This window comes from Argopecten irradians, chromosome 7, assembly GCF_041381155.1.
Source record: "Argopecten irradians isolate NY chromosome 7, Ai_NY, whole genome shotgun sequence".
Classification (NCBI taxonomy): domain Eukaryota; kingdom Metazoa; phylum Mollusca; class Bivalvia; order Pectinida; family Pectinidae; genus Argopecten; species Argopecten irradians.
In genome coordinates this window covers 20,365,580-20,385,037 of record NC_091140.1, presented here as the reverse complement: position 1 = coordinate 20,385,037, position 19,458 = coordinate 20,365,580, and the positions used below count along the sequence as shown (strand labels likewise).

Here is a 19,458-nt window from a genome sequence, read left to right as displayed (position 1 = left end):
GAAGTTGATGAAATGGAGAAAACTGTAAAAGGTGCATTAATGTGACCGGTTGTGAGGTTAAGGACTACAAAGTGACTATGTATGTTAGAGTATTAATTTACATCTGGATGTATTTAGAAAGAATTCCTCCATCTCCTTCATTTGTAAGATCATTAACTCAGTGAACCCCGTCTTCCTTGTCTGTGTTTGGATGGATAATGGATGTATTTTACAGGCTTACAACTAAAACATTGTTTGATGTTTCTGTTAACTTTTCGTCACCGATATAATACACATGTATCTGCCATCTCACTCTGGATCTATGAATTTATCTATTTGACTTTTAAAACATAAATTGATATTTGAAATTTTTGATGAGACATAAAAAAAACGATTTTGTCAAGTAACATCAGGATTGACATTTCTTGTGTTTAATCTCAAAAGAATGGCTAGACATATGAAATCATCGATTGTGTCTGCAATGCATGTTATTGTGGCAGACTTTGTATAATTACTGTTCTCTGTAGGATTTGGGCCAGCATGGTGATGTTTAATTAGAGTAAAACTCAGAATTCAAAAACAGTATCTATCAGGAAACAAAATTAAAAAGCTTCCAATTCTTAACATATAACATGTATACAATATTTGGTGCATGAAATTTAACAATTTTAACATAAATTTTGCCTGACTGCAATTGTTCTAATCCTGACAATGTATGGAGACAAAACGTACAGTGCAAGTTGGAAAACACTACTACATTTTGTATGGCTTGGCCTTAATTGTGCTAATCTTAAGTAGCATTGTTAGAAAACATGTGATAACTCCTGAAGCAGTGCATACCACTTCCTTGCACCTGCAGGGAGGCTGGATACCCCCTGTCACCCCCTCATTAACTAATGGACCCAGCATTCATTGATAAAGATTAGCTCAAATCTCACCCACAGGGGGTAAATAAAGACACAGAAAAAAACCCATTGTTGAATAGAATTAAACATTTCATGGGGTATTCATACTTGTCTCTTTAGGTCCAAGGATCTTGTAAAACATATGTAAAGCATTTATTTTACGTGCTGTTTTTATTCCCCCATAGAGATGGAATCAGTGCAGGGCATGCCTGAGCTTAATCCTGCAATATATCACTTCCATGACTCTATTGTAGAATAAGGCACCTTCTTTTACAAGTGTTTATTGAAAGAAATTAGAGAGAGGTGACACAGAAATTCTGGAGAGAGGGTATAGTGTTGAAAGGTGCATTCCACTCAAGTGCAGAGCACCTTTCATATTTTATACTCTTAATTTAACATTATTCCATTGGTCAAACTCATGCATGCAAAAAACAATGAAAGACATAGGAATTTATTTCACAGAAACTTAACACCCTCACAAAGTTTCGCATTTGCCAGTTCACTTGTCTTAAAGTGGATTTCCTTAGTATGTAATTTCTGCCCACTTGAATAAGCAACCGATCATGAAATCTAAGATTTACCAGCCTATATGTTGAGTGGCCCAGATATGCCATGGTTGTAAAGCACACTGCCAAACTGTTTTGATTGAATCAAACTTTTAGCACGTAAATGTATTGTGTATAAATTACCTTTGAAAGCTTTCTATAAATCACAAATTGTCACTAAGAACACTTGGGGTGATTTAATTTGGCTTGTAGGAAAATAGATTTGAAGCTGAGGGGTGATAACTACCGCTCCTGAGGGTCTTTAAGGCTGGCCATATACACAGAAAATTTCATGGTCCAGAAAGTAAACTTATACTACATTAAAACCGGATTATTATGAAGGTTTATCTCCAGAGGATATCTGTTGTATACTTAGACTAAATTGTTCTGATCTAGTGCCTAATGGATTACTCCTTAGAAATGTTTGTATGTATGTCTTTGAAGCCTTGGCTATAGGTATGCCTAAATAAACCAGTTCAAATACGATTTTGAAAGTGTAATGGTTTTTACTTTTCAATTAGTTATAGTCAACCCGAAACACACAAACAGAAAATCAGAAATATAAGTTTATTGGTTTTATACCTCATGGTCATGATCTTGAAGAGGGATGCCATATTAAGACAAGGTGACCTTTTGGATCATGTTACTATATATAGCTACCTCTATCAATGTTCAAGTATTTTATACAACCGTAATTTCTTAAATTGTAGCTAGATAGACCAAATTGTATTTCAACTTTTAGAAAAAATTTAAACCACCACCGATAGAGCATGATAATTAACTACACTTTAATATGCACACTTGCATTTCAGATCTCTAAAAAGTGAGTTGAGATTCAAAAGAAAAAAAGACATTTAATCTCAGATTATGGGAAATAGATTATAATGCCCTTGTATTTCTGTCAATGTTTATTGATATTTTACTGGTTCATCTTTAGACATGTTTTTGAACTGGCTTCCTGGCCAAGGTCAAGGATGTGTTTGTAATTCAGGTAGTGATCTATGCCTTTTTCGAGATAGCCCAAGCAAGCAAACGATACAGATAATTATAGATCCCTTGTCGTTTTCTTGCACATAAAATTTCGTATTTGATGTGAGTGGGTGAACCGTGTACCTTACCCAGGACAAAACACCTTTTGACAGATCACACGGCCTTCACATCAAGGGCCCCTACAGCCTTATAGGCATAAATATATACCTGTACGTTTCATGAATGAATTTTAAACTTCGGGTGACGCTGGCCTGGATATAAATTAGCATTTTGTATTGAAAGTGTTGTGTTGTGGCTTAGAGTGGAGTTTTTGGGTTCCCTCCGTTCATTCATGATCACAAAGCACTTGTTAGGTTATCTATCGGACAAATCGCGACTTGTCTGTGGTTTTCCTGTTCGTCAACAACATCATTCAACTTACTATACACTTGTCATATACAAGTCCCTACATCAGGTTTAGATGTGAGGTTTACGTCAAAAACAAAGATTGGTGTCTGCGTGTCACCCACCAGTTGGAGCAACCATGTCTTTACTGCTATTTACATAAATGTATTTGATATATTCATGTATAAACATACAATTGATTATGACATTTAACATCAATATACCTATACAAGTTCAGAGTTTTACCGTAATTTACTGTAGTAAAGCTCTCATTAGATCTAGATGTTATATCAAACATTAAAAAATATAGTTCTCTTAAAATTTTCATTTACAGGTAAATATAGTAATATAAGTAATATCTATCCTCTCAGCTGTTTTTAAATTGTTCTAAAAAAAGTTAAATATTGAAATTTTTCACCACAGTTTAAGTTAGGGTTGACATATTTATTCGGACATTACATTTAGGACAGGAAATGGGATTACCTGTGATTTACCTGAGTGATATGCTTACCTGTGACAGGTGAGGTAACAGGAAAACCCACCTGTGTATAAAGGGAAGGGAGTGCTCTTGATCAAGATTGGTAAATAAGGATCTAAACCACAATTATATCATCACTGTTGTGTATATAGACAACCACAAACTGTGTAGGCCCATTACAATACACACTCCGGATCCATATATGGTCAAACCTGTAGTATCAAAGTTTTCATGACAGCATTTACTTTCCGAAATTCTCAGACAGCTGTCTTTATTATTGAAGCTCGTTTTAGCACTTATGAAATTTCAAATGTCTGGAGACTTCACTTTCTATTCTTAAACTTTATTTATGTTCACCTTGACCTTCTATGAACTTTATATATACTTACCTTGATAAGGGAATTTCATTTTCACAAAGCATTGTATCTATCTATATATGTGTATATATATACATGATTACTTATATAATTATTAGCTCTGGTTATTTTTTTGCTTCTAGCCATACTTAGTGTAATGGGCAGTATATTTTTTGATCTGGTTTAAGTCTTTTTAACCTTGAATCAGTTAGTGATTGAATTTTAATAAAAATATCTTTTGTTACAAGAATTTAAAGTTACATGAAGATGTAGGAAGTTGTTTTAATGAATCACACATACATAGACTACTTTTATGGATATTGACATACACAACATATAAGTATTTGATAGATCTTACACAAATATAGGATTAATATTTGACACGTGCTACAGTAATCAAATACTCCTAAATCCCATCGCCACCTCGTGCACCTTCAGGGGGGATCGGTACAAAACTGTACCCTTCATAACGTAAACAAATCGTTATAATTCATGGTCATTGTTGTGTTTGTTGGTATCAGAAATATGTTTGTGATTGAAAGACCTGGATTACTGGTGTGCGACCACCCCTGGAGGATGTTAGTCCACAGTTTAAACTTAACGTGGTTTTTCTGTGGTCTTCAGTATCGGCCCCGACACTAATCCAACACAATATTGCTATAGAGCATCATGTTTCTGACCCGACTGTTTTGATTGAGAGGTTAATTTTTTACTAGCTATGTTACAAATATTTAAAATCCTAACCCTGGGCGGGTGTGTGGCTAATCATGTGGACTCAAGGTATATTCAAACAGGTAAAATCTGGTTCACAAGATGTTATGACACCTGAATGAACAGTCATAATTTGACATGTAACCAGGCATATTGTTCACTTTGAGGGGGCATTTTAACCATATTCTGTGGTTTGGTGACAGGGATCATTCAGTACAGTTTTAACTGATTAAAAAACCACTTTGTCATCATGTACATTGTAGATGGTTTAGATTTGGTCATCGTACTAGATATGTACATTTGTATACCGTATATTATATGGTAGGTTGGCCAATATATTGGCTAGCTACAACCTTCAAATTTAGAGGTTTCAGATGTTTTCTAAAATCTGGTGAAAAATAACTGAGAATTTATACATACAGTAGTAACAGATTTGTAATAAACTCCATTTAAAAATGCTGTGTAATTCTGAAACTGTTCCTTAAAAATGCTTGTATAAAAGATTTATTCCAATTACACCATTATACATGTATATTCAAACTATATAATAACTTAATAAGACCAATTTTGAAACAAATGTTTTTTCTCAATTCAAAGTAAAATTGTTATTGACTTTGATTAAGATCTCTGATAAGTGTTATATGACAATCTTAAAATGTTTTACTACATGCATAAAGATCAAATTGGAAAATATTCTAAAGGAATTAGTAATCAAAGGGAAAACGTAGATAAAAGAAAAATTTGTCCACACCATAATTATTTTAGGCAATTCACTTTGACAAAAAAACATTACTTTTCTTTTCAATCTTAATAATTATTCAAAGATCTAGAGCAATATCGCTGTGATGGCCATTTCCCATTGATTCTGTGCAGACTACATTTTATACACATCTTTTGCTGATTGTCTGTCTTTTAACAGAGTTTGTAAATAAAATACAAAATCCTTGTAATAAACATGTGCATCTGGTTTTTGCCAATGACTGGGAGTTGTACATACTCCCATCAGTCAGGTTTGTAAATTTACAACACAGAAACAAAATATTTATGTTCAGTGATAGTGTTCTATAGGCCCTTCTGGAATACTTACAAACCATTGCCAGTGATAGCTTCTTGTACACAAAGGGAGAATATATTTCTTCATAAGTAGTATACCAGTATGCATGGCTTTATTATCAGTGATTTAAGGTCAAATTGACCTTGAAATGACCTTCAAATGAGTCTAAAAGTAAAAATGCATCTTTTTATAATCTATTCTTATCTGGCAATTGTTAAAATGCAGTGTTCTATCTGTGGATTAGTGTGTCCTTGGCCTAAAGTTCAAAGGTTATATGTTAGTAAAAACCGTAAGATTATGTAATCTACATATAAGTGACAGATAGATAGGCATATATATTTGCCGAAAAAAGTCTCTTGTTTGAAATCAGAAACATTGGTTTTATGTTGGTGATTACCATATCTTTCAATAAAAGCATTTGGAGTCCTGTTGCTATCATTACAAGTAGCAGTGATTTTTCCTTGATCTCTTTGAATTCGTGAGATGTTAAGTGTACTCTCAAACCCATTGGTCTGTGTTTCTTTATCAATTCCTATCCAGTTTAAGTTTGATTGCTATTGTTTTTAGTTAAAACAAGTCTTCTGAAATGTAATAAATTAATTTTTATCCCAGGGGATACACTAATGGCTATAGCTACTGGAGATGACTGAGTCCCACAAAGGCTTTGTATGGATTACATCCAATACAAACAGCCAAGTGATTCTGCTGTTGTGTGGTACGCATTATTTAGGTGATCGATGTAAGAACATTGATTATAGCATTACACCACCACTGCTGTATGTAGGTTAACCTGGAGAATTAATTAATCACCTTCAATTCCTGTCTGAAGAGTGATACCTCTGTATAAAGACCCTTGTCTATAGTGAAACCTATATATGGATTGGGTCTGGGCTGCTGAGGTCAATCATTCACTCCTGAAGACACATTTGGACTCTTCTACTTCAAGAAATGGAACAGCCCATTATGAAATTACAGGGGTGAAAGCTAAGGGTTAACATTTCTCTGACATTCTTTCAATAGCTTTCCGGCCACCTCATATCATCATAAACATTTTGAAATTTAGAAAAGTTAAATTTTGATGACATGAATATAAAAAATAAACATTTAACAATAACATTCATGAAAGCAGCTCAGGAATATCTGGTTTTTAGCTGAATTTTCCCAAAACCATAATGAAGGAATTATTTTCAATTGACAACCTTCTAGGTGTTTTCAGTAGTCTACAGGCAGCCATGAAATGGACACATGGGCACCAGTTTCCAAAGAGTATATTCCTATTATTCTAGGTACTTTCAGATAATGAGGAAATGACAAGAGGCATCAATCCATTTTATGGAGTGGCTGGAAGTTCCTTGCTAATCACGGATCTAAGGGACAAAGTTTGAATTCATGTTCTGTATTGTTGCTTCAGTGAATTTTAATTATCAGAGAAGGGGTTTTGTAGAGCTTTAGTTTAATCTGTCTAACTGTAATAAGTGTGGTTTTCTTGTGAATCATTTCAAGTCTTGAGGCTTATTAGAATGGTATCGACTGGCTATCATTACAGACTAAAGCTTGATGTACATGTTCTGTCCTAAAGGTCGACGGCTTGAGTCCATCGATGTGAGCATTTCTTAGCTTGTTTTGGCTTAGTTTTCAAATAGCATGAAATGTCTTGGAGAGCCAATTTTCAGGTTGCATGCAAGTTTCCATCAGCTAATTTGTTACTCAAGGATGTCTTGTGAGTGTAGGTGAATACGAGATGGATTTGTAGCGCCTGTTCTCCGATCAGTTGCGATATCGTTGGAGGCCGACCAAGCCAAACCTAATGTCTCAATGCAAAACAACAGTGCTGGGGTATACAAATAAGCCATCAGCATCATCATGGTTTTGTTTCTGCCCCTGTATTGGAAAAACAGTAAAAAGATCATTGCCAGGCCAATGTTTTTAGAAGTGATGTAAATAAAGTGTTTGGCATATTAGCTGTCTCTACAGTTGGTTCTGATGGGCAGATTGTTTGTCGGATATATATCAATACTGTATCAGAGGTTGATATACCGTACAGCAGTGTAGAAAGCATGCAGGCCCTCAGTTTCCTCAAAACAATAATCGACAACTGAAGTCAAAATCTCTAAAAGTCACTTCTTTATAAAACTTAGGTAAGAATATTAAGTTTGTTTCGACAAATCGGGAAGTAGTCTAGTGTTTAGAAACAACTGTCTAGCATTAAAACTCACTGACATTAATTCTAAATTATGGAGATATGTAAGTGACATGTGACCTTCACCTATGTCTAAATTTTAAGAATGTGTTCACGTGCGACCTCTGAATGCTTGTGTCTAGAATTTAAATAGCCTATATTATATATTTGGAACATATTACAATGCATGCACTTCCAATAACTGTCATACTGTCAATATGGACATGTGATCATGACCACTGCATGTGTATATAACTCCTAGGGATTTTTTAATATTCACATGTGACCTTGACCTCTAAATACTAGCAATATGTTCACATGTGAACTCTGTCTAAATACTAGGAATACGTTCACATGCGACCTCTGAATGTGTATGCAAATAGCCTGTATAACTGGTGGGGATAATGAAACCATTGGATTTCAGAAATGCTTTAGACTGTCTGAACCAACATGGTATTTGAGTGTGTAATATATAACATTCCAGATGTGTTTCCAGAGGTCACATGTTTGTCTGCATTTAATGAGCCCACATGTGCATACTGTATTACAGTTTTTTTTCCTGTTGGGGGTAAAATGTTCTTGGATAGAAGACTTGGTGACCTTATTTTCTAGGTTTAACTTGATTAAGACAGCTATTTTCTACAAATGAAATTTACGAATTTACTTGCAATTTAGAAAAATGGGAGCAGCAAAAATTATGTCTTTTTAAAAAGTTGTTATTATTTAGATAAATTCTTTATAGATAACAGTACGCATAAATTTATATAGAATTTCTAGAGATCGTACTTAGATCAATACTGAATCATTGTTTTTGGTGATACAGATGAATATATCTTGATATAGCTAGAGTAGAATCGTGCAGCATGAACTTTTGTTGAAATGTACACCTGAAGTATATTAGCTGTAGGTATTACAGTGTGGACAGACAGTAAACAATAGATGTCTGGGCCATTGTTTTACCACCAGTACTGTACATGTGAAATGATTGGGAGTCTGGGCTGTATAGACAGGGGAGGTAGGGAGGGAGGGGCAGGTCACAGTGTTAATGGATAGTTATGTAACCTCAGATTTCTGTCTTGTGTGTTGAACACCTGGATGTATACACTACTAGAGCATTGTCAATTTTACCTGCATTTACAAATCTGTCCATTTCATATTAATCTTGCCCTGTTATCACACAGAAATCATACACATGCACTAATTTACATGATTCCGTTCATCATATGATTTCTTTTAAGTTATTGAAATGAATTAAGTTGATGCTACTGAATATAAATAGTTTGATGTATAAGCTGTTTATGCTGTAAGTGAATTACCATGGTGTAGACTGGCCTTACATTCCTTGTGTTAGAGCCATCCCAGACTGTAGGCTTTATCACTGACATTATCTCACTAAGACAAAGCCACAATACTTATACTGGTATTGTTAATGGCTACTCTCAAACACATTAATAATGTATTATTTAGCTGTTAATCTCCAGAGATATTAAAATAATGCATAATAACTATCATCATACCATTGTGTCATTAGTGTGACCTGAAACTGAATGTCATGAATGAAGGTCAAGGTCATTGCTGATGTATAAAAATATGACAACATTTGAAAATTACAGACTATCATATATATATAGGGACTCTGAAACAAATAATAACATACTTTTTTAGCTATATAATCAATGTAGAAACCCCTAGAGGAGTTGAGATATAATGCATGACGTCTATTGATCTTACTTTGAAAAAATCAGTGTATGTAGGTCAAGGTCATTACCAAAGTCATTGAACTTTAGACTGGTGACATTGAAAAATGACATTGATCATAGCCATGTTTTAAGTTGTAATAATATCAATATTTTATATATCACTTTGTCCCATGAAATGTTTTAACTTTTATGTTTTTGTTTTTAGGTACAATTCGCACGAGTCAGATTCTGGATCGAGAGACAGCACCTCACTACTGGCTCACCGTGTATGCCCAAGAACACGCCCCGGTACCCCAACATGCTCGTCTTGAAGTCTTCATCAAGGTCATTGAGGTCAACGATAACAATCCACAATTCCTCCTTCCGATTAACTACATGGCCATTATGGAGAATTCCCCTGGTGGTCTTGTTGTTGGAAATGTCAGCGCTTACGACAAGGACAACAACCCCACGGAAAGGCTGACCTACAGCATCACCAAGGGCAACACGGGCCAATATTTCTCCATCAACGTAACCACAGGTAAGGTCAAAGGTCAAGGCTGTTAGAATGTATCATCCTATAGATGCTGAGTGAGTTTGTACTTGTTCCTTCTGTTTCAGAAAAATATACATTTGCATCATTCAATATAAATGACAACATGTTCAAAAATTTATTATTGAATACAGTAGATTAACGTCACAAAATCAATGTCTTCATTCTTACTCTACTGGTTAGATAAACATCCTCCTCGTTCTTTGATGAGTGTTTGGAAATAAAATACTATTTTTGGTTAAAAGATGTTAGAAATTGTAGAGGTCAAGGGATTGGTATAAACCTATGTCTGGCTTAGAGGGGATAATCGCAGATTTACAGACACAAGGGAGAGGGGGAGTGCTAAGTCGATGGAATAGCCTTAATGTTCCTGATAAGTCACAATCCCCTTGGTAGACTATCTGACCTCTGTAGGTGTGGAGAATGTATCGAAAAGAGATGGAAAAAACATTCTGATAAGGAGTGCCTGGTCAGAATTCGGTTAGAAATTAAAAAAAAAAAAATTGTTTTGATCCTTGTTAAGGAATAATAAATAAGTCTGAAAAGCTAGTGAGTGTCCTTACCTATTGAACCTTATTTAAAATCTTTTCAAATGCAGGATAAATTTTAGCATTCTTTTCCAGTAAACTGTATTTGGTTTGTTTTCGTTGCTTTAATTGGTCAATAATTGGTCATAAAAAGGAAATGACAAGTCATAGTGATTGTATGACCACATACCGAGGAGGCTGTCGAAGTTATGTTTTTATTGGTCTGTAAATCTGTTTTAAAGTGGAGAAAACCCACTGCACACTGTTGTAAAATTAGCAGGTCTGAAGTTTATGTACAAGTTGAATGAAATTTACAACGTGAATTGGACAAATTATCGGTGAAAGAAAACAAGAGAAAAACGGCAGCATCTGGCATCTTATGATAATTTTTTATGAGAGTATGTAGAACTAGAGTCTGGGTTTAGGCACCATCTGTGGTAATGGTGTGTACCAGCAGACATGGCTTGTCCTGTATCTCTCCTCAATAAAACCTGACACACTAAATGTTAACCATCCATATTTATCAGCAGAATTGTTCTTTACATACATAAAAACTTGCCATGAGAGACGAAGCTCACAAGAACGTGGCAGAAGATAAGATAGAGATTCCTTTCGATTGGAGAGAGCTGCAGTTGATGGCAACACGATCAGTGTAGATGGTGTGCAGTGATACGTCTATGGGCCGTGATCAGTACACATTTCCTCATTGTTTCTCTCGTAGATATGCCATAACATAAAATTGATTTCACAAATTAGAAATCAGAGCAATGAAACCTAGGCCATTAGGTAATTTTAGCTGAGAACAGATAAGAGAGAATGGATACTGAACCTTCAGTTAAAATTATGTTGTTATTGAGAACACAGTAAAGGTGTTGTGTTACTTGGTTCTGGCAAGGTGTGCAGTATAATTTGAATGTAGAGCAAACTAGGTACAAATCAGATAGGTATATATATTTCAGAAATACAAACGCTTCAGTGACCCAGAAGCCAACTTTTCTATGATCAAGAGTCAAACAAATATCTGTGACGCAGAAGACGACTTCCATTAATGAGAAGTTAAGAGAAATAGCAAGGTTTCTCAGAGATAAAAGTACAGAAAACAGGAGTAATTCAAACAAGGAAATGCTGAACACTATACACACATCAATACTGACTGTAGTTTATGGTATAGCGTTTATTGACTTCTCAAGTCATGTATCATCGTTACTCTCTCGAGAAAAAACCCAGTTAATGGTGATGAGAATTGCTTGTAGTTCCAGAGAAACATTATGTCAAATGCTGAAGTTTCCTGGAGAATTGAAACTTTCACAGCTCTTCCAACAATTGGAACTTTGAAATGCCAGAGTAAACCATAGAAATGAGTTTGCGAGTCGTACTGACTGGAGGTGTCTCTTATCCATGGTAAAACACCTCTAATGTATACATAACATTTCCAAAGGCATCTTTTGGAGCATGTGCTAGGAAACATTAGAGTCAAAGGTAATCAATGAAATAAAAAAAAATCTAGTAGTGCATCGATGCAGTTTTCTATGTGGGTCCAGCATATAGTCGGCATTAAAGAGAACGGTTCCTGGGGGATGTTTAATATCGAGGCGGCAGCCATTCCGTGGCCATGTTAAATCAATAGAGAGGGGGACTGAATGGTTTCATCAGGAAATTCTTTCAACGGCCCAGAGATTCATGACAATAAAACCAGAATTATTATTGTCTATTTTACCCATACAAATCCTGAGTATCTACATGTGTATTGTCTTTGTAAGGAGGTTAAAACATTGATGATGATGGGGAAAAAAATACAAACTAGCATTGTTATTGCTTTTATAGGTAATAAACTGACAGGTGTAAGCAGGTCAATTATCATGAGTACCAGATGACACGTGCTAATTATAATTATCAGGTTCTGGTTAAAAATGAAGCTCTATGTTTGACTTTTATCGTTGGTTTGAATAATCATACACATGAATTACATCAGAGAATCATTAATGTTGAAACAATTTTGACAAATAGGTATGATTTTAAGTGTGCAACAGTTATTACCAGAACTACCTTTGGTACTAAATTGCTTACAAGAAGATAAGTGTTAACAATTGGTAGGATTTGTATGGGTAATTGGCTGATGCTGTCATAGTTGTATTTTTCAAGCAAAACAGATGTGATGTTGTTTTTGAAAATCTGTCATTTTTGTGGTAGATTTGAGTTTCCTGTCTTGGTATCATTACCCTGAGGTGTGGCGATGTAAGGAAATGACTTGCTAGAATTTTTTATTATCAGTATTACGCTATAATGACATCAAAAGCGAAAAAAATAAAGTGGCTTGAAACCATGGAAACGACCCAATTTGAATAATAAGTTGTATTCTGCTGTTAGATCTGACAAGCAGGGTGACACAAAGTAACCATTATAGCAGAGAACGTAATGGAGATTTGTTTTTATCTTGTTTGCTTTGTGGTTCATGATATGTAGACTCAGGTTTGATTGTCTTCTGTGATATGACATGGGGATTACAAATAATGAAGGAACAAGGTCATACTCGGGAAAGGAATGTAAACTCAAGGTCATTTGGATTGGAAAATGAATATAGACTTAATGTGATTTGGTGAGGAAAAAGGCAGATAAACTTCAGGTCATACTTTGTCTGTTCTTGAGGGATTGATATGAGAGTAGGATTTTGACTGAAAAAATAGTAATATGGTCATGACAGCATGACTTGACCATTGCTTAGGAGCCAAAACATTGCAAAATGAAACACAGTTCTAGCTTAAGATTTTGAATTAAGATTTTATTACCAAGGTTACTCCACAAAGATTCTAGTGATTTAGTTCACCTCCCCCATTGGTGGATTTGGGTTCCTCGCATATATTACAGAATCACGATTTTGAAATGACAGCAAGGTCATGATAATTAGATTGTTGTACTGTAAGAGTTCTGATGTCCAGTTTTTATGACCCCTATGACCTGTTGTTATCAGGGACTGGACGTAAGTAAACAGAATGGTCACTCTGGACCAGAGACCCTAGTTATAAATGACCAATGTAATGATACAGATAACAAAGAAATGTGACCATGTGATCGCTCTGCCTGCCAAGTCTGGTATGAGTGATGCCATTCTCAGTGATAAATCTTGCCATCCGGTTGAGGATATTAACTGGTTGTTAGTGTAATATGGCCCAGGTTTACAGGTGTGACTTACGTATGATACTGAAAAGAATGGTGATTACCTGTTACGAAACCAGGGCAAACATTGCAATAGAAAGTTGTGTAGGTGTCAGGTTTATAAATGGTGTCAGCGGTCAAGATTCATGAAATTGTGTGTGTTGCTACACATTCATAAAAGATGTCAAAATTTGGATCATTTTAGAGCTGATATTGGTTTTAATGTAATCTATTAGCATGTTGACAGCGACTGGAATATCAAACCGAAATTTGGTTTGATAGCTGAGTGACATGTAGGTAATTATTAACGACATTTTAGTATATCCAAGCAGGTGTGTATCCTGGTGTCACTGCATTACTACAACATATATATGTATAGGTAATATCATTGTGTGGATGGGAGCGGCACGGACAAAAGACAGGTACAAATTAAACGAGAAAGTAAAAGTCATCATTAATTCCGGCTGATTTGGCAAGTTATCAGATCAACACTACCAATTAAATGTTTTGTTTCAAAGCGTGGGATGAGCATAAATGATTGATAAATTTCTTCCTCCAGTAATCAATTGAGTTGTCAATTTCGTTAATGACAGGTATAAATCAAATTTTTATATAATTCAATGAAATTTTAATTAAAATCTTCTATATTATACCGCATATCCCCTATGGATAATATCAGGAACTGACATATACCTGGGCTGGCCTGATGGGATACAAATGTTCAGATTTATCATTCTGTCACTTCTCTCTGATTTCTAGTCATGAATTTACTCAATATGTAATACTCATAAAATACATCAGGAGCAAAAAGACATATATACAATGGAGATTATTTTCAAAGAAATAAAGTGCTTTTGTGGAAAATATGCCGTAGGTAGAAATACAATAAAGTTCTTCAAATGTCTTCATCTGTCTTTTAAAGTAAAAAGAAAGAGATCCATGTTACATTATTCAATTAAATTTGTCTTTTTTTTAAGAATTCATCTGATTTCAAAATTGAAATGTTGAAAAATCAATTATTTTGTGTAAAAAAAAATTAATCTATTGATACGTATATTATGATGGCATTTTGACTTTATATAATCATCAATTTCAAAGCTTTTTAAAGATGTCGCAAAATCAATCATTTGGTGAAAAAAAAAAAATAGAAGAAAAATCTGTTAACTACTAAAGCATCTTTTGTGTGGTCTGTATGTCAGTGGGATGAATGACTTCACATGGCATTGGGAGTCTTTCCATGTCAAACACAGAATGTGGACTTTGTCACACTTAGCTGATGGAGAAGGTGTAACGTGACCAATGACAGATGTGAAAAGTTATTGTGGCCGAGATTGACCATGGTAGTGACCATGGTCGGTGGTCAGCCCTAGAGATTAACAGAAAGGCAGTGTGGTCAATGAATAGCCAGTGGGCAGAGACAGTCTTATCTCTGTTACACTGATCGATCATGGTTCAGACACTTCATGCTGGGAGCAGTGGTCAGACAAACATTGACCAATGTCTAGTAGGGCAATACTGTTTTGATCTCTGCTTTAGAGATTAAAATACTAGAGTACTATGCTTTTTATCTCTTGAGTTGGAGAGTTACAACCTCACCATTGCATTGGTGGTTAGGTCCCTGTATTAGAGGGTCTTTACTGATGCTTCAACCACTTGTGTAGAGAGCCATGAAAGATTATCACACTGATAATATTGACCAACAGATCATTATATTGCTCATATAGTTGGGCAATTGGCCATTATCACTTTGTTTTCGTGTGGCCAGAATTGCCATATGTAAGAAATGATTCCTTAGTTTTGTTAGCTGATAGTAAGATTCAAGGTTAAATTTCAAGGGAACGAAAAATAGTTAGGAAATATTTATTTTCAAGTAAAGGAAAAAAAAATTTGAATGGAATTAAAAAATGTTAAAATGGCATGTCACTTTTCCAAGAATGTTTTGGGATGTCCAAGTGTCGTTATCATAAACCAGTTAGGAAAGTGCAGAGGGAAAGTGTATCCCAGAAGTGTAGAGTTTGGACTGAGTAGAGTAAGGGAATTACCTGGGTGACTGGGGGACAGGTAATGGCCATATAATGGTGATGGAAGAGATAAGATTACAGTTGGGGAGATTTGTGTAAGGTCTCTGAGGAATCCCACAAACATCAATGATACACAGCTACTGGGTACATCCTGGTGGAATCAGGGGCATATAACTCTTACCAGTACTGAATTCGTAATCATAATCCCAGCAATAAAAAGGCGAAATCTGAAATATTATTCAATAACAAAATGCAAATCAATACTTTTAAGGATCATGGCTTCATTGTGTGTAGAGCAGAGCATCAGCATGGGTTATTAATTTCTCATCTTGCTGTTGCATGCATTTGACCATCTGTCAGAAATCATCTGTCCTTCGCTCAGAGCTGGCTTAATGTTGTTGCAGCTATCTGTATTGTAAAAAAGTCAAAGCAAACAATAATTTATTCAGAATCATCTCAATACAAAAAACCAAAAAAACCTAAAATCATGGTCTCATGATATGTGAATGGCCCTGAATAATTTTGGTATCCTCAATTAAGGCAAGTGTACATGAAGGTTTCATGAATATTCTTCGTAGAGGAAGTCACACGGTGCTTTTAAATTAATACACTAAACCGAAAGTGTTCATGTCATTAAGTAGTTCAAACAGATTAGATGTCAGTAAGTGGTAGATAGTTACCTGAAATTCTGCCTAAAGTCACAGGTTTATTATCATACCTGGTTGGCTTATCACATTACAGGTATATAGCTCATTATATTGGCAACAGCAAAAAACACAGCATTTACACCTGTGGGGCTCCTATCCATTTCAAAATGATGTCTGATTTGACTAAACACTTTTTGTAATGTAGACCATCAGTAAGAAATAAAGACATTTTGATGAGATATTATTTGGGAGATGACAGGTATGAACAAGTGTACTTATTTGATATGAGAATACACGAGATACACACCATGACTCATCTGGGTCAGGTTTTACTGAATGGAATCGGCCCCAGGTATTGCAGCATTACATCACCACAGAGCTGTCAAATACCGTAATCCAGCGTACCTGTTAACTATAAGGCTGATATATGCTGATAAGTGTCAGCACATTCAGAATGGTTGACAGAACAGATTTACATTGAATTATGTATATGTGTGCTCATTTTTTTGAAATTCCGTTAAATGCCTTTGTCAGACTTTTTTGGACTAATTTGTTTTATGAAGAAGAAATTGTGTTGAATGAATACAAAATTCTGTCTTTGTTTTTGGCAATTTCTGAAATAATGTGGCAAGATTTTTTTACAGCTAATGAATCTTGAAAAATGTCACAATGAATTGGATTGCATTGACAATGGAAGTTTTATACAAGTGCACACCTGTAAGTAAATGCAAATTTGCACACATTAAGTCAAGGTCAGATACACATGAGCTTACATTTTGTAAATTTCCTGATGAAAGTTTGATAAGCTGAGCTTGTATTTCCGGCACTTCCTAAATTTGATATTAAGCCTTTCATAAGCATGCCATTTAAATTCAAGATTGCAAAATGGATTGTGACATATTTGGAAGGGTTAAAAGGGAGAGTCAGAAATGGACATATGATGTTCCTAGTCAGGTTCATACCTATATTTAATCTTAATGGTGGTCGTTATCAGTTCAAATAGCCTACAAAACACGGTAGCTTGTCGTTTGTGCTGACGATGTTTTAAAACACCTTACTTCTAGGGTGGCCATTCGCTCTTGCCTTAGGTTTTCTCCTTTTCTTTGAATAATGTATGAATCCAATAATTTAAATTCTCATTTTACACCTGTGAGGATCCCTCTTACCGACCTAATTACTCGCGTCCAGGTAAGAGCTCCGCCTGTAATAATTGGTTTGTAAGGTTGATGACCCTGCCCGTTATCTGTTTTTTGACAGATTGTCTGTTAATCGCTGTTTACAGTGTTCAAACTTCACACCAAGTCTCTAAACCAAACAATGAAAGCTTATGATAGCCGTATTTAGGGCTGTGGTACATTTAAACATCCTGTGGGTTAGGAGTTCTCCCAACTATCTAGGTCACATCATTAACAGAATTTCTTGTATGTCCTATTTGTTTATTCAAACTACCATCTTTGTCACCTTGAGCCAATTCTCTCCATGAAATGATTAGAATTAGAAGGTTATAACAGTATAGAAAAACATCTTCATAATTTGATTTCTTTGTAAATGTGTATGCAACTGTTATAGTTATTCATGGTCGACAAAATTCTGTCGATTCATATAGCCTCTAATTTTGATTTCAGTTGTTTCATATCAGCTTACAGTCTTAACAATAAAGATTTTAAATAAATATGTCTTTTGGTTCGATATATTGTAACTTTACAAGAAAATTTCTACAGTAAAGTCTACATATGAGCCATTGTCAGAGTTGTCAGTTAGATCGCGATGATCAGATCGGCAGCGTTTTCACCTGAGTGGTTTATCTAAGAAGCCCTGATCATCCAACGGTCAATTTAGTTAGATGGACACACAAAGACAATCGTGTCAGTATTTTGATGGACAAGTTTTTTGTTAAAGGAGAATTGTGTGTGATAAACTGTGTGGTAAGCTAGAGGAACTGATATGTAGTGTTTAGGTACAGGGGAGTGCCACACCTGCTCAGGTATTAATTGACATGTCTTTTATTGGCTAACAAATTACCTGTGAACAAAAACAAACCAGATGTTTCAGCTGGTCTTCCATCAATACAGACAACACCACTTTGACCTTTTAAAACTCTGGAGAAGATCAAACTGCATGAGGAAGATCGGCTATCTTTCTCAAACTGCATGAGGAAGATCGGCTATCTTTCTCAGTCTGGGAGATTATGATTCCCGCCTAGTTTGCATTTATTTTGCTGCCATAAGAAATTGGTTCAGTCAGAAGTACTTTTACAGACTTGAAAGATCCTCTTAGTATTCTGTGTTCACATTTCCATAACTTACAGGAATTTTTTGTTGATGTTGAAGATTTCTTTTACTGTATCACTTGATTGAAGTCTCATGTTACCCAATATTTGATAGTTTCAAAAATCACTGCAATAATTTTCGTCACCCTTTATGTGTTTCTATTAAATTCATGTAAACATCACTTTAAAATAACATCACTGTTTCATTAGCAATTCAAACGAATTGCACCTAGCTGTTGATTATAAATTTATGAACATTTTGAGCTAGCAGTGAATTAGAAGATTCTAGTCAGGTAAGCTCACAGGTAATGTCACAGTGTACAGGAAATAAGGTGCATACTGTGCTGCAAAGAGATTTACCTACGCAGTGAAATAAATTATCCTCATTTGCAGTTTTAATGGCCATGTGTTGGACTTGGCCAGATGAAAACTGTTGTCTGTCCTGCATGTTAATGTTGAAGTAGACCATTGAATCATTTCGGTACCTGGGGGGGACGCGTTGATGTACGACACTATAAACGTAGATTGTATAATGAAATTAACGAAAGGTGCATCAGGATCAAGGTCCAAAAATAACAAAAGACACGGTATATTGCCCGCAGCAACATGATTTTTATCTTAACCTGAAAACAGTTTCTGCTGAGTCTGCTGTATTGTGAGTTTAATTTAAAGGTTAAATAATCCACACATCTATTCTGCAAATATCAGAAATTCTAGGCTTGTAAATGTTCTATTTCTCAACATAATACATTTAAATTAAATAAGTGATTGAACTATGGCAAAATTATTAATAATGTTTTTAAAGACTTCAAAATTTAGAAATTTAATTTTGTTACTGTCAGTTTTATGTCGATTTTCTGATTTTAACATTTAAAATAGTATGTAGGTATTCTATTGAACAGGTGACTGGCACACCTGTAGCTTTGATGTCACTGACGAGGTGATTGTTATGCACATCACTTGCCAGTCCTTAACACTATTGATTCATACCTTCCTGATTTCAACTTAAATTTTGCTGCATTTGCTTG

General features: G+C 35.1%; 1 protein-coding gene across 12 annotated transcripts in view; it reads left to right on the top strand.

The window, feature by feature from the left end:
• LOC138327810 (protocadherin Fat 1-like) overlaps positions 1–19,458 on the top strand; it is a 133,276-nt gene that overhangs the window by 23,391 nt on the left and 90,427 nt on the right. For all 12 annotated transcript variants that reach the window (XR_011209102.1, XR_011209101.1, XR_011209103.1 and 9 more), the window contains exon 3: positions 9,487–9,801. Coding sequence is in view for 5 of the 12 variants with exons in the window: in XM_069274200.1 (XP_069130301.1) it covers positions 9,487–9,801 (315 nt within the window). In the remaining 7 variants the exon portion in view is untranslated. The remainder of the gene's footprint in view (positions 1–9,486; positions 9,802–19,458) is intronic.